This window comes from Oncorhynchus kisutch, linkage group LG6, assembly GCF_002021735.2.
Source record: "Oncorhynchus kisutch isolate 150728-3 linkage group LG6, Okis_V2, whole genome shotgun sequence".
NCBI lineage: Eukaryota > Metazoa > Chordata > Actinopteri > Salmoniformes > Salmonidae > Oncorhynchus > Oncorhynchus kisutch.
The window spans coordinates 51344819-51359918 of NC_034179.2; the positions used below are offsets into that span (position 1 = coordinate 51344819).

At 45.6% G+C, this 15100-nt stretch overlaps 1 protein-coding gene across 4 annotated transcripts in view; it reads right to left on the minus strand.

Annotated features, from left to right (window-relative positions):
• Window positions 1-3628: 3628 nt before the first annotated feature.
• The window catches only part of LOC109892956 (folliculin-interacting protein 1), a 34499-nt gene continuing 23027 nt past the window's right edge, over window positions 3629-15100 (minus strand). For 3 of the 4 annotated variants that reach the window (XM_031826915.1, XM_020485883.2, XM_031826913.1), the window contains 11 exons: window positions 14560-14631; window positions 13309-13444; window positions 12617-12818; window positions 11659-11744; window positions 9777-9923; window positions 9175-9344; window positions 6917-8672; window positions 6568-6733; window positions 6218-6418; window positions 5993-6108; window positions 3629-5687 (listed from right to left, as the gene is read on the minus strand). In XM_031826915.1, coding sequence (XP_031682775.1) covers window positions 5609-5687; window positions 5993-6108; window positions 6218-6418; window positions 6568-6733; window positions 6917-8672; window positions 9175-9344; window positions 9777-9923; window positions 11659-11744; window positions 12617-12818; window positions 13309-13444; window positions 14560-14631 — 3131 coding nt within the window. In that variant the 3' untranslated portion in view covers window positions 3629-5608. The remainder of the gene's footprint in view (window positions 5688-5992; window positions 6109-6217; window positions 6419-6567; window positions 6734-6916; window positions 8673-9174; window positions 9345-9776; window positions 9924-11658; window positions 11745-12616; window positions 12819-13308; window positions 13445-14559; window positions 14632-15100) is intronic. The other variant, XM_031826914.1, reaches the window with a different exon arrangement.

The following is a 15100-nucleotide window of genomic DNA, read 5'->3' on the forward strand; positions in this document are numbered from 1 at the left end:
TGTCAGAATTGAAGGAATGATGGATGGTGCTAAATACAGGGAAATTCCTGAGGGAAACCTATTTCAGTCTTCCAGAGATTTGAGACTGGGTGGAGGTTCACCTTCCAGCAGGACATTGACCCTAAGCATACTGCTAAAGCAACACTCGAGTGGTTTAAGGGGAAACATTTAAATGTCTTGGAATGGCCAAGTCAAAGCCCAGTCCTCAATCCAATTGAGAATCTGTGGTATGACTTAAAGATTGCTCTACACCAGCAGAACTCATCTGACTTGAATGAGCTGGAGCAGTTATGCCTTGAAAAATGGGCAAAAATTCCAGTAGCTGGATGTGCCAAGCTTATAGAGACATACCCCAAGAGACTGCAGCTGTAATTGCTGCAAAAGGGGACTGACTCTACAAGGTATGGACTTTGGGGGGTGAATAGTTATGCACACTCAAGTTTTCAGTTCTTTTGTGTATTTCTTGTTTGTTCCACAATAAAAAATAGTTTGCATCGTCAAAGTTGTAGGCATGTTGTGTAAAACGAATGATACAACGCCCCCAAAAATCTATTTTAATTCCAGGTTGTAAGGCAACAAAATTGGAAAATGCCAAGGGGGGTGAATACTTTCACAAGCCACTGTATATTTAGATTAGTTTTTTTGGTTACTACATGATTCTATATGTTTTATTTCATAGTTTTGATGTCTTCACTATTATTCTACCGTGTAGAAAATAGTAAAAATAAAGAAAAACTCTGTGTTCAAACCTTTGACTGGTAGTACTGTATGTATCACGTTTCAGGTAAGACCCAGATTCAGACAACGTTGAAGTATCAACAGTTTATTAATTGAACAGGGGCAGGCAAGAAACAGGTCAAGGGCAGGCAGAGGTTGGCAATCCAGATAGGTGGGGCAAAGGTACAGGACGGCAGGTAGGCTCGGGGTCAGGGCAGGCAGAATGGTCAACACTGGGAAAACTAGGAAACAGGAACAATCGAAAGACAGGAGCAGAGGGGAAAATGCTGGTAGGCTTGACGAAACAAAATGAACTGGCAATAGACAAACAGAGAACACAGGTATAAATACACAGGGGATAATTGGGAAGATGGGTGACACCTGGAGCAGGGTGGAGACAATCACAAAGACAGGTGAAACAGATCAGGGTGTGACAGTATGTTTTCTTCTGTTAAGTCAAACAGCAGTTACCTTGCCAGCTACATCAGTCAAATAAAGAGTAGCCTGTTTCTGCTCTGCTTTCTTTTACAATTCAGCAGCACTGTGCTGGTCCTGTGGTCCCCTACCGACTGCTCTGAGGTGTTGGCATGGTTCTAAATCACACCAATTATGCTTTTTTTGTGCAATGATAAAACTGGGCGGGGCCAAAAATACAATTTTAGAATTGGGGGGGGGGGGGGGGGGGGGGGTCATGTCCCCCATCCCCGGTGAAAGTTGTGCCCCTGTCATCAACACTGTCAATAGTTAATTTAACATACCTGATTTGCTCATCAAGTACAGAGCTATTGCATAGCGCATTTGGTCCAGGTGTTTTTCATTTCCATAGGAGAAAGCAAGTTTCTTCCCCAAACTGAAAATAAGAAAAATCTTAAATCTGACAGAAAACAATGCTGGACAGGAACTATATACAGGAGAATGCTCATGTCTTGTCTCCAATGTCCAGCTATTTAGCACACAACCGCTCCACATGCATGGTTATCAGGCTGATAGGGGTGTGGGACCTTGAAGGCTCTCCACCACAGGCAACCCCCCCCCAATTTCAATGTCAATCTTGAACGACCTGGTGGAGCTAGCGAGTTCTTCTGTAAGAAATGACATTATACTACACGTGTTAAGCTCCTGCATAAATGAAATATTAGTTTACTGTATTAGCATATTTTTTTGTTATGCATTGAAAAGGTAAAACCTTGATTGCATAACTTCGTTCATTTCCAAAATATTGTGAGAAAAATGTATCCCACTAATTGCATCACTGGCAACGGGCATTTCTATACCTGTGCAGATCAGGTATAAATTAGTTCATTAAGAATATAGTACAGTATTTCAAGTCGGTAATTTTCTGACGTGCAATTATTTGTAAAACTGCAGTGTAGAGATGCTGCATCGGCACATCTGAAAAACTTCCACCTTTCCTTGATCGAAAATAATAACCCAGCAGCATCCTTAGTAGTTTGTTTGAAAATCCATTATGAAAATCCATTATGAGAGTCTATAGTGGCTAAATCAGGCATGAGAGACCATGGGTAAAAACACCTACAGTATATTAGTTGTTTAGCAGGGATTTGGCACATTGAAAACCCTCAATAGAAGTTAACTGATAATATAAAGGTGGTTTTGTATACCAGGCTATGACAAAACTCCCAAGGCACTTCCCCAGGTTAAAAAGTAACGCAGTAAGTTGCAGTAGCTTACTGTATATGTATGTATGCATGTACAGTGCCTTCGGAAAGTATTCAGACCCCTTGATTTTCCCCCACATTTGGTTACGTTACAACCTTATTCTAAAATGGATTAAAAACAAATCCTCAGCAATCTACACACAATACCCCTTAATGACGAAGTGAAAACCATTTTTTGGATTTTTATTTTTTTAAAATAAATAAACAGAAATACCTTATTTACATAAGTATTCAGCCCCTTTGCTCTAACAGTCCAAATTGAGCTCAGGTGCACCCTGTTTCCATTGATCATCCTTAAGATGTTTCTACAACTTGATTGGAGTCCACCGGTGGTAAATAAAATTATTTGGATATGATTTGGAAAGGCACACTACTGTCTATACAAGGTCCCACAGTTGACAGTCCATGTCAGAGCAAAAGCCAGCCAATGAGGTTGAAGGAATTTTTGAGAAAGGATTGTGTCGAGGCAGAAAAGATTCTGCGGCATTGAAGATCCCCAAGAACAGTGTTATCCATCATTCTTAAATGGAAGAAGTTTGGAACCACCAAGACTATTCCTAGAGCTGGCTGTCTGGCCAAACTGTGCAGTCGGTGGAGAAGGGCCTTTGTCAGGGAGGTGACCAAGAACCCAATGGTCACTCTGACAGAGCTTCAGAGTTCCTCTGTGGAGATGGGGGAACCTTCCAGAAGGACAACCATCTCTGCAGCACTCCACCAATCAGGCCTGTATGGTAGTGGCCAGACGGAAGCCACTCCTCAGTAAGACACATGACAGCCCGCTTGGAGTTTGCCAAAAGGTACCTAAAGACTCTCAGGCCATGAGAAATAAGATTCTCTGTTCTGATGAAACCAAGATTGAACTATTTGGCCTGAATGCTAAGCGTCCCATCTGGAGGAAACCTGGCACCATCCCTACGGTGAAGCATGGTGGCGGCAGCATCGTGCTGTAGGGATGTTTTTTCAGCAGCAGGGCCTGGGAGACTAGTCAGGATCAAGGCAAAGATGAATGGAGCCAAGTACAGAGAGGTCTGCTCCAGAGCGCTCAGGTCCTCAGACTGGGGCAAATATTGAATACTTATGTAAATATGATGCGTAACAAAATGTGGAAAAAGGGGTCTGAATACTTTCCCAAGTTTGATCGCCATTTCCTTCCTTGGCATAATTTGTACCGAAATTAAACATGAATTTGAAATGAAAAATGTATACTGAAAGTATTTACTGAGACACTTGCATCTATAACATTGGCATCTTTATTGCACAACATTCCCATAAAATTGGGAAAGGATAATTTGAGAAACAATTCATATTGAAATAAAATGAATATGTACAGTTTACATTAATCATTACACACCATACTAAATTATTTATTCATATTCATGTATAAAGAGGAAAGTAGATATAAAGTCATACGTCCGAGAAATAATCAGGGGTTTTACAAAATGCAATAAGTACAATATATCCTGCAGTGGCCTAGCATCTTACATGATAAGCATGTAAAAAAAAATGTTTACAGCAAAATAAATTCTTCAGAAGCCCCTGATCCATTCACGCTACATGTCCATTAAAAGGTAGACTCAGCGATATGACGTAGATGCAGAAAGTAAACAGCATAGCGGGTCAATTTCCACAACAACTAAGAGTGTTGAAGTGCGAAGCTCAATTTCTGAAGCTCAACTTCTCTGCTGTTTTTGTGCCATGGCTACCATGCTGTGAACAGCACAGTGTGACTGTGTGAAAGTGAAGTCTTCCATCTCAATATCTCCGGTGCTTGCTCATGGCAACGTCATTTCGCTGAGAATCCATTGCATGGCATTCTCTCTCCAGACAAAGTACTTCAAAATCAAAATCAAATGCAACATCAATTTCTTGGTTGGTAAAAATATTTGTAAAAAACAAAACTGATTTGTGGTTTCACCTCTTGCTTTTGTAAAATCAAACGCAGTGTTTAGTTAGCCATAATTAAACATTGTAGTATAGTGTAATGAACTGATACACATATTGCCAACATATATTCCACAAACTCTCCTTTTGTAGCATTCAATACAGCCGTAAACATGGTATAATTGGTGGCAAAGCGATACAAAAGTTTTAAACCTTGAAAATATTTCAGTTTGAAAATATATGTAGATCATTGTTTAGTTTTTCTTCAACATACGTAGAAATGGGCTCTCATTGTACTCAAGAGAAATACAATATTTTTCCCATTTTCATTAATTCAATTAACATCCCTTTTTCAATAAAGCACAGCATTGTGTTCGCACAGTTTTATTTCCTCCGATTAAAAATAACTAAATATTATTCCCTCAGGCATTTCTAGCGGGCAACTATAAAAAGCAGATCTGAGGTAGTGTTGTACCTGTGATAAAGTATGACAAAGCCATATTAAGCATTTTTCAACCTCGGTTAATAATTAAAATGACTATTGATTACCCAGATATGACCTCTAGGCCTATGTTTATAATTAGTGAAAAGATGTAGTTCATTTTCAAATGAAATCCATTGAATTATGGATCATTTAGAGAGACATTTTAGGGCAAGTACACGTGTAAACAAATACATGAAGAACACAAACATAATTGGCATAAAGTGACAATATTCTCTATGATATTTACAACAACAAAAAAGCATCCTATCCATCTCCGGAGTCCGTTGCTTCCTATGAACCGGTTAAAGATTGTACAGAAACAAAGTACATGAAAAAATAATATTTTAGTATCGCTGTCTTTATTATTCATACTCAACAGAAAATGTCTGACTTTGGCTTTCTTGTCCTTTAACAGGGTTAAAATAGTCTGGAGGTGGGGAAAAAAACATTCAAAAAGAAGAGAACGATTTAGGGACGCTCCACAGCAGCAGCATGCCTCCTTGGCCTGGAGTTAGCCAGCAGAGCTTCAGCACTTACTAGCGGAGAGTAGACTGTGGGCAAGGCTGCCCCCTTGTGGCAGTGTGTTTGTATGCCCAGTGGCAGCAACAGCAGTTTCCACCGAGGTCTCGCATTCATCGAGGTGGCCCTTTCTTCATCCCAAATGACACCATACTCCCTACATAGTACACAAATTTTGAATAGGATGCCATTTTGGATGCACATCTTGTCCAGGAGACCCTCTCGGAGAACGTCAGCAGGGCGTTGGCTGACAGGATCAAGCCGCCATTTTAGGCCAGGGCAGAGCACAGTATCAGTCATACTCCACCTCTGGCTTTGGTTCCATCTATTATAACAGTATTTGGGCCACATAGGGAGAGTGAGTGCTCGCCACAGCTGCCAGCAGTGGAAGGTCACTGGACTCAATACTGAAATGATAAGAAAAGCCATGCTTAGATTATTGTACATAGCGGAGCAACAAGCCATGGGTATATTCTAACGCCGTTACTGTGAATGTTATTCAGATGTAAATAACAAAGTGCAGTATGTTAAGAACAGAAAGAACATTGATCACAACATTTATATTGGACAATAAATGGCACCCTATCCCCTTATATAGTGCACTACTTTGGACCAGGGCAATAGGGCGCTGGTCCAAAGTAGTGCAATATATAGGGGAATAGGTGCCATTTGGGACGGAATGCCATTGTATAAGAACGGTTTAGCTGCTCACCCCAGGACCATCCCCAGCTCCTTAACGTGCACTCTAGTCTGTCCCTTCAGGTACTCTGCCAGCATTTTACTCTTGAAGTAGATCTCCTGGAGTCTGTCCTCAAGGTGCATTATGCACTGAAGAGAGTTATAATCTTGTTAGATGTTTGTGATACCGAGTAGCCAAAGTAGGGAGTACTCACACTGCTAATAACTGCATGCTAATTTGGCATTTGTATGAACTTACAAAGTTGGGGGAGACGTTCATTTTGTAGAGCTGGTGGGTGGACTGGAGGAGGCTGGACACGAGGCTGGACACCAGGACTTCCTTGCCCAGTTTGTTGTTGTCCATTGCTCGTCTCTGGCTGCTGGCTATCTGCACCGTCCACTTATCAGTGTCTGCGATAATGCAGACAGCCTCCGCAATGGGCTCATCCAACACTGGATGCTGCAAAATAAAAATAAACAGAAGACTTTGGGCTCAGACGGCTGCAGATTAGATATAGCATGTAGAGGATTAAGCGAGTTAGACTTTAGGGTCTCATGAAGCCTCACAATCCAGCTGTTTAGTGCTTGAGGTATATAGCAGTCTTTTACCTGTACAGCGTGGGCCAATTCCGACATGAGGCCCTGCCTTAACTTGTCATCGTTGGGCATCCCCTGCAGAACAAAGTCCGGCACGTTGGTCGGACAGTACCCTCCGAACAGGGACCTCCCAAAGTTGGCAATGCTCGGTTTGGAGAAATTCTCCACTAGCTTTGACCTGTTGATTTAAGACATGGCATAGACGACATCAAAACATATTCTGACACATAAGTCAGAGGTTGATATGTGAGTTGAAAACAATGTTGTTTTTAATGTTGACATCAATATGCCCTGTAAAACTCAAGACGTATACTGTGTGAAAGTGGCCAAGTCACTGGTTCAGAGGCAGTGTGTATCTCACCCAGGGAAGGGGACCTCCACCTCCTCCTGCCACTCGTCTGGTTCCTGATCCTCTCTGTAGTAGATGTCGCTCTCGCTCTGCCTGTGGATGTCCTGCCCTGCATCTTCGCTCTCGCTGTCCCCCAACGCACTGTCCGAGCTCTCGTTCCGGGGGATCTCCCAGTCATTAAGCGGGGCCACCTTCTTTTGTTGGTCCTCTATGTTGTCCCCTTTGCGGACAGTTACTGAAATCACAATGCCCTTGTCCTGCTCAGCAGAACAGCTCCGACAGGAGCCTGCCTCCGACGTGTCTGTGGAGCCACACCTACACCTGGTCTGGACATCAGCCCCCCCTCCACCCCCACCTACCTGTCCCATAACCCCCTGTCCCGTACCCTCCTGTCCCTTAGTGCTACTGCTGCTCTGGACCCCCGAAGGGTCCAGCAGCTCTTTCTGGGTTTTGTCCATGCCGCTCGACAACTCCAGGCGTTTCGCCACGTCGTCTATAGTCCTGGTCTCGACAGGGTTGTCGTCACTGAAGTATTCGTCGAACAGCTCCGAGCACTCCTCCTCGCTGACAGGGTTCCACTGGGGCATCTTACTGGAGACGCGCATCAGAGTCTTCTCCCCCCCACCGTTGGTCTTGGTTTGGTCCGCTGATGTGCCGGTTGTGGACTTCACCCGCTGATCACCACCGTTACCGCTCCCACTCTGCTGCTGCTGCTGTTGTTTTTGTTGCAGTAGCTGTTGTAGTAGTAACTGTTGCTGCTGTAGTAGTAACTGTTGCTGCTGTTGTTGTCGTCGTAGTTTCTGTTGATGTTGTTGTTGTTGTAGCAGCTGTTGTTGAGCTTGATGTAGTAGCTGCTGCTGCCTCTGTTTCTCCATGATGTATTTCTTGTGCTTCTTAATGTCCTCCTCCACCTTCTTCCTCCTGTTCTCGGTGTCTGACCCTGGAGACTGGGGGTCGCCGATAAGAAACAGCACTTTGGTGGCAGGCTCCTCCTGGTGGTTTGACAGAAAGGGGCCGGGTACAGGTACAGGTACGGTCTTGTCAGGGGGCTTCTTCTCCAGTGGTATCCCTGAGGAGTGGAACACCTTGATGGGCATCTCCTCTGTCACCTCCTCCTGGCTGGCCTTGACCTCCAGCTCTGTCTCGGTCTCCAGGAGCACACAGGCTTGCTCCCCGGGGGAGGCTGAGCCCACACGCACCAGCGTCTCCAGCTTGGCATCCACACAGGAGGTTGGTGACTCCTTCAGCGGCGCGGGCTCACTATCATCCTCCGTGTGGACGATGATGGGCACAGCGTTGGTGTTGTGGCTGGAGTGGGCCAGGGCCTGCAGGACGCTGCTCTTGGAGCCCTGACTGTTCTTATTACTGTCCCCCTCCTCGTCGTCGTCCTCCTCCTCAGGCCCATTGCCAGCCTCAGTGTCTGTGTAGGTGCTGCTCTGCAGGCTGTTGTTGCTGTCTGAGGGGTAGCTGCTGTCCTCTCGGGACTCGGGACCCTGGCTCAGGTAGTCTCCGCTAGGCTTGTGCATGGTGACCAGCACATAGTCGGACTCCTCCACCTCCCCGCGCCGCAGTGAGGTAGTGATGAGGGAGCCGGGGATGACGATAGCCTCGTCCTCAGCGCTGTCCAGCATGTGGGTCTCCAGCAGCTCCGAGCAGCGGATGAAGTAAGTGAGCACGTAGAGGAGTCTCTGGACTAGCTCCTGTCTCCGACCCACCACTACCGTCCTGGACAGACGCACCGGGGAGCCGATGGCCCCGTACAAGTCACCTACAGGCACAAAACAAACACCACAGTTAACTACAGTTCATCCCAATTAACTACATATTTCTAATTTTCACTTCGTTACATATGTACAGCTACAATTAAAAGATTAAAATGTGGTCAAAAGTGTATAACTTATTATTTCCCTATTACATTTGGGAGAGTGAGGGAATCAACGCTCTGTGCTGCATTTGATCCTTTTCAGCCACTAGGTGGAGTTGTACACTAAAGTTACACGTGCTAAAATGAAGCCCACTATTTGGTATTTACAGCTAGTTACTGTTAAGTATATATCTTTTAATAGTCAACTATACAGAGATATTTCTGCCATGTTATTTAACATGAAGTGAGTGATGATGACTCATAGCATTTAACAGCTTTAAAAAAAATGGATCCTGACAAATATGCATGCCACGATGGGATGGAATTTAAGGATTGTGTGCACTGGCCAGCCGATTTAGTAGACTGCGATTTCTACTAACCCAGGTAACATTCGGTCTGTCCTTACCGAGCTGGGCCCACAGTGGGTTGTAGGGGTGGGTCTTGGCCAGCATATCCACGCTCTGAGAGGAGTGTTTCTCCAGAAAGATCTTGATGGGCGGCTGTCCGTTGGGCATGACGGTGGGCACCCAGGCCAAGTGGTTGGTGAGGATGGCTGTGAGGAGGGCAGGGAGGAACCTGGGAGAAGAGGAAGAGAGAATTATTTGGTGCTCTACTTTTGACCAGGGTTCATAGGGCTCTGGTCAAAAGTAGTGCACTACATAGGGTGACATTTTGGACGCAAACACTGTCTACCGCTTCCACTCTCTGTCTGACTCATTTTTTCTCAATCTCCACCCCCTCCGCAGCCTCGTGTTTCCCCTCTTCTCGAACTCATGATCATTCCGAGATACATCATAGTGGTCAGTCCAAATCATGTGGCAGTAGACTACTGCATCCTAATACAGTGAGTTCTATGAATGTCTTGCTACATTGGCAAATTATTAAGCTTGGTTTTGTAACCTCGACAAAAACAAGCTAAAGATTGGCAGGGATCCCTGACTTTTCAGCTCGTTCACTATTGCACACATACAGCACTCAGAGAAACACAGACAGACAGGAGCACTCAACTGGTTCTTTGAAGCCTGCTCCATGAGCAGGGAGAGCTCCCTCATGAACTGTCCACAGAGCTGGTTCTTCTCGGGGGCTCCAGACATCATGGTGAGCCAAACGGGCTCGGCCACGCGGGGCATGGTGTAAAGGTTGACGATGGTCGTCCTGGAGTGGGGGAGGGAGAAACACAAGTCATCATTGTCTCGGGGTGAACAAGAGGGCCACAGTTCTCAGTCCAGGCCCTGCTTACAAGGGAGACCCTCTGAGGCAATTCAGCGTCTGGAAATTCCACAGCGGGAAGCAGTCCAGAGTTTTACACAGAACTGAGGGAATCTCTGAGGATGGAGGAATGTGCGGCATTATAGTTTTAGATCCCAGATGTTTGCTGGTGAGCAGGGAAAACAAGTAGTGTAACTATCGAACAAGAGCTATAGGTAATAGGAAGGAGATGACAGGTAGTGAGGAGATCGATGATTTGTAAAAGGTCTTTCCCTGAATGAAATTCACAGAAACTAAAAGATGAACACAAATAACCCCACTTGAACCCAGGGCTCAAGTTGCCGGAGGCATATTGTGTCTCCTTTTACAACAGTAGTGTTGTGAAACATCAGATTTTGGTTTGAAATGGACAATTTTGACACACTGCTAGGTAATATGCAGACATCGCCTAACTAATATCCCTTCAACCCTACTCTACCGTATGTTATTATTCAACGAACACATAAATCCAGAACCTTTTGCTAAAGTTCATCACAGCAACACTTCTCAGCCGCCAGTGTGAAGAACCCTATTAAAAGACCATGGCGTGGGTAGTGAGGTTAATCCCTGACGTGGAGAAGCCAGCCCACGGTCTAGTCTTACGGCCCATCTGACCAGCCCTCCAGGTGAACATTAAGGCAGCGACGGACGTGAAGGAACGGCAAGTCCACTGGACATTTATAAAACCGACTGAGTCTAAGTTTATACTTCATTCATTCCATGTGACCTCCATACCACTGTTGTGCGGGCAGAGCATTTTAAGTCAGTCAAAGAAGGAAGAGACTTTGATCGGTTTTTATCATATCCCAATCCGACGAGATACACAGTTGGCATCGTATGGGTGTTTCCTTGTTGCCTCGGGGGGGGGGGGGGTATGGGTGTGTATTATACCAGACTGCGTCAATTTACACCCGACTTCGTCATCAAGCAGCATTTCTTCCATTTTGCGCCATTATGTTTCCATGACCTCAGAGACCTAAAGGTCAAACACAAATATAAATCTGCAACTATATTGGCCTTCCCTGCTGATGGCACTGACATTATTTACTCTTCTGGTAGCCCGGACACTGTCTGAGGGAGATCGTGTTTCCTCAGCGCAGGGGCTTGGATTGCCATGGCACAGCGCCAACAGGCATATGACTGCAGCAACAGGAAGCCTTCACACTGTGCCCAACACGTCTCTCCCTCCCCTCCCACAGCGTCAGTGGCTCTGCAGCAGGGGATTTCCCAGCATGCACTGGGAGCAGCAGGGGTGTAGCTGGCCTGTCTTCACCGTGTGCGAGTGTGGACAGGACAGGTAGGGACTGCATGCTCCCTCTCTGCTTACAGTGCAGATTATTAATGAGCTTATTTTGGCCGGGCATGTGAGAACACCCTGTGGGGACGCTGCCCACTGTTAGGAAGGTCAAAAGCTATCTACGTCACACCAACTTAAACTAATGTGTGGATTAATGATCTACTGCTCTCTGACACTTTGATATGTTACATAAAAGGAAATATACAGTCCCTATGGCAACAAATTATGCCTCCACCTGTCCTCCCTCCTTGCCCAGGCTCCTAGGTAACAAGCTAAGGGATTTGCCTCTGCTACATTGTCAGTGTGGTTTGCCTCGGTCTCAGTAAACGCATGACAGTAACTCACCTGAATTCATTGAGGCCATCCACCATGCGGCTGTAAGCCAGAGCCCTCTGACTGGCATCAGCTGATCGCCGGCTCATTTTCATGGCCTTGTAAATGAGAACAGAGGCATGTTAAGAGGCATGTACTTAGAGAGGGAGAAGAGAGAGAGGGGACCCCCCCCTGAGACTACACACACGGACAAGAACAGAGACTGGATACAGTGCCTTCAGAAAGTGTTCACACCCGTTGACTTTTTCCACATTGTGTTGTGTTGCATAGTGGTATTAAAAATGATTTAGTCCTTTTTTTATCAACGATCTACACACAAAAAAAAACTCTTTAATGTCAAAGTAGAAGAACAATTTGAACATTTGTAAAACATTTATGAAAAATAAAACACTAATATATCTTGATTCGATAAGAATTCGTTGTTAGAATGTTCTTTGTTGGAATCACTTTTGGCAGCGATAACGGCTGTGAGTCTTTCTGGGTATGTCTCGAAGAGCTTTCCACACCTGGATTGTGAAACATTTGCCCATTATTCTTTCAAAAATTATTTTTGCTGTTGATCATTGCTAGAGAACTAGGTTTTGCCATAGATTTTCAAGCAGATTTAAGTCAAAACGGTAACTTGGTAAGCAATTCCAGTATAGATTTGACCTTGTGTTTTAGGTTATTGTCCTGTTGAAATGTGAATTAACGTCCCAGTGTCTGTTGGAAAGCAGACTGAACCCGGTTTTCCTCTTGGATTTTGCCTGTGAGTCCTTAACGATTACAAGCATACCCATAACATGAAGCAGCCACCACTATATGGATAGTGGTACTCAGTAATGTGTTGTATTGGATTGAAATTGGATTGAAATGCCTCCCCCTCTCCGTTCACAACATATAATTTTGTATATCTACCATCACTGTCAAATACGCCAGGGAGACTTCTCTACACACACAGACAACAATATCTATGGGAGCAGCTCCTCACCTGTTCAATGGCACTTTTGAGTTTGTTCATGTGGCTCTCGAAGAGGGGGAAGTGGGAGAAGAAGAAGTCCTGGAACTTGCTGTTCTCCTCCTCGTCCTGGGAGAGGAGGAAGATGACGCCGATGGCTATCTTCTTCTTTCTCGCCACGCCCAAGCTAGGACCGCCGCTCTCGTCCGACATGTTAAAGCTCTCCTCCACAGACCTGGGGCAGAGAAGAAAAAAACCAGACATAAATTCTACGGGGGACACAAGAGACATCGTGACTATGAAGTGAACGCCAGTATTCTTAACAGGCAAAAGGAGAGAGTTAAATTATGCTTTACAGATGACATAAGATCTCAACCTGGAAAAGGGGGAGAACAATAGAACTCACTAATCAGGATAGATGGAACACCAAGAGTAGTTGATACTCTTCAACAGGGACAACTCCCAGAATAAACAATACGATGAAATAACTAAATGTCATTTGCAACTGGTCATGTACTATTAAGCCAATACCAGTGATCGGTGTATTACACAGTTTTATGATCCTCCAGTCCAGTCATTTGTATATACGGTAGCGATGCCTGCTGGAATTTGAGGAAGGCCTTCAGGGGCTCCACTTCACACGGGCGTTCGAGAGGCCCTGACGGGGGGGTGGGGGGACACACCAGAAGGGGAATGTGTGTCATTGTGTTGAGCTGCTGTCTCACCATCTTGGGAAAACCCCGTTTTCCAGACTGGTGGTCTGGCTGCGGAGCCAGCGTCTCTGGTAGCTACTGGCCTGGCTGCTGGTGAGGGAGGAGCCCGGGGAGGGGAACGGAGTGATCAAGAGACTGCTCAGAGACGCTGTGGAGGGAGGGAGGCATGGATAGAGGGAGTAAGAGAAGAGGAATGACAGAGGGGAAAATGGGAGTAACAGAGAGCCATAGAAGTGTAGAGAGCAAAAGAGAGGAGTTGAGGAATGAGAAAGGAGAGAGAACAAAAGGGGAGAATAGAAGAGAGGGGGAGGGTAACAGAGAGAAAAGAGGGAGAGTGAGTCAGTCAGGAAGGTTACTCATACACAACAGAACAGGGGAAACTCACATAGCAGACGTCTGCACTGCATTCGTTCAGCTTCCCACAGCCCTCCCTGATTATTACAGCATGGTTGGGACATTCAATATCACCTCACAGTCACAAGGAAAGCTGACCCAATACCAGGCACCACGTAGGCATAGATCAATGGAGGCATGCCAATTGTTTGTGATTGAGGACTAGGGAGTTGTATGGGTGTAGGAGAAGGGGAGCTTTTTTTTGTGTGTGTGTGTGTGTGTGTGTGTGTGTGTACGCGGTAGAGGGGACCAAATTAGAACATCATTTACTAGTACCAGGTTTTCAGAGGTGCTATATTTAAGCATCTGCCTGTGACGCGGGTAGTTGACAGAAAGTGAGATTCCTCTCATGCTGGCAATGCCAGGGCTGGGGGTCAGTTTCCACTGCACAAGATTTTCCAGCATCTCTCTCTCTCCTCCACACCCCCATGAAGGATGGCTACATGGTGGCAGTGGGGGGGGTCAATGAATGGAAAAAAAAAGTGTCCGTTAACATCTGCGCCATGCCTCCATTAGAAAGGCCCTGGTCAAACGTAATGCACTGTGTAGGGCACAGGGTGCCATTTGGGATGCAGCCGTGGTGACACTATCAATCCAGTTTGACCTTGAAGAGAAAGAAACGCTGTGTGGAGCTGACTGGTCTACAGTCGTGACCCAGAGGAATGTGGCTTCATCTAAACCCCATTAGTTGTTATAGCACTCTTGTTTAGAGATGGTTCAGCGAGAGAGGACACACCAGTGAGATGAATCTATTACTAAAACCCAGTAACCGAGGCGCAGCATCTCAGAGAGAGAGAGATACATATAAGGCTTAGGATCAGTGCAGGGTGTCTAGCAAGGCTAATCCCAGATTTAGTTAATAGGCATTACCTGATCTGGCGATTCCACTGTCTCTCTCGTCGTACAGGTTTCTGCCCGGCATATCCATGGGGTTACTGTGGCCTGCAGGAGAGAACGAGAGAGAGAGGAGAGAGAGAAGGGGAAAGACTTTGAGAAACAGACCAGGTCGACTCGGCCCACTGAGGAGCGCAAGCCGGGAGGGGTGCCAGTGCTTTACCCACCACCGCTCTCAAAGCAAGGGGCAACCTTCGCTACCACAGAACATTCATTTCCCAATGACCAAGTCCACCAATTACATACCGCCACAGTGCAAGAAACTTCCTACAGGGCCCTCTACTAGGGTACTGTGGTTTGTTGTGTTCACTCTAACCCCACTCTGTTGAAGCAGGTGCAGCAGCAGTAGCATCGGGGATACACAACATGTACGTTCGCAGAGGTCTACCTTGGCGTGAACACAATGGGCTAAATGACAAGGGGAAAGTTCACGCCACAGTTTACGAGTGCAGAAAAATGTGGTGGCCAAGGCATTGTTTGGTGTGGTGCTGTTGATATGATTTACAGTCAAATCAAC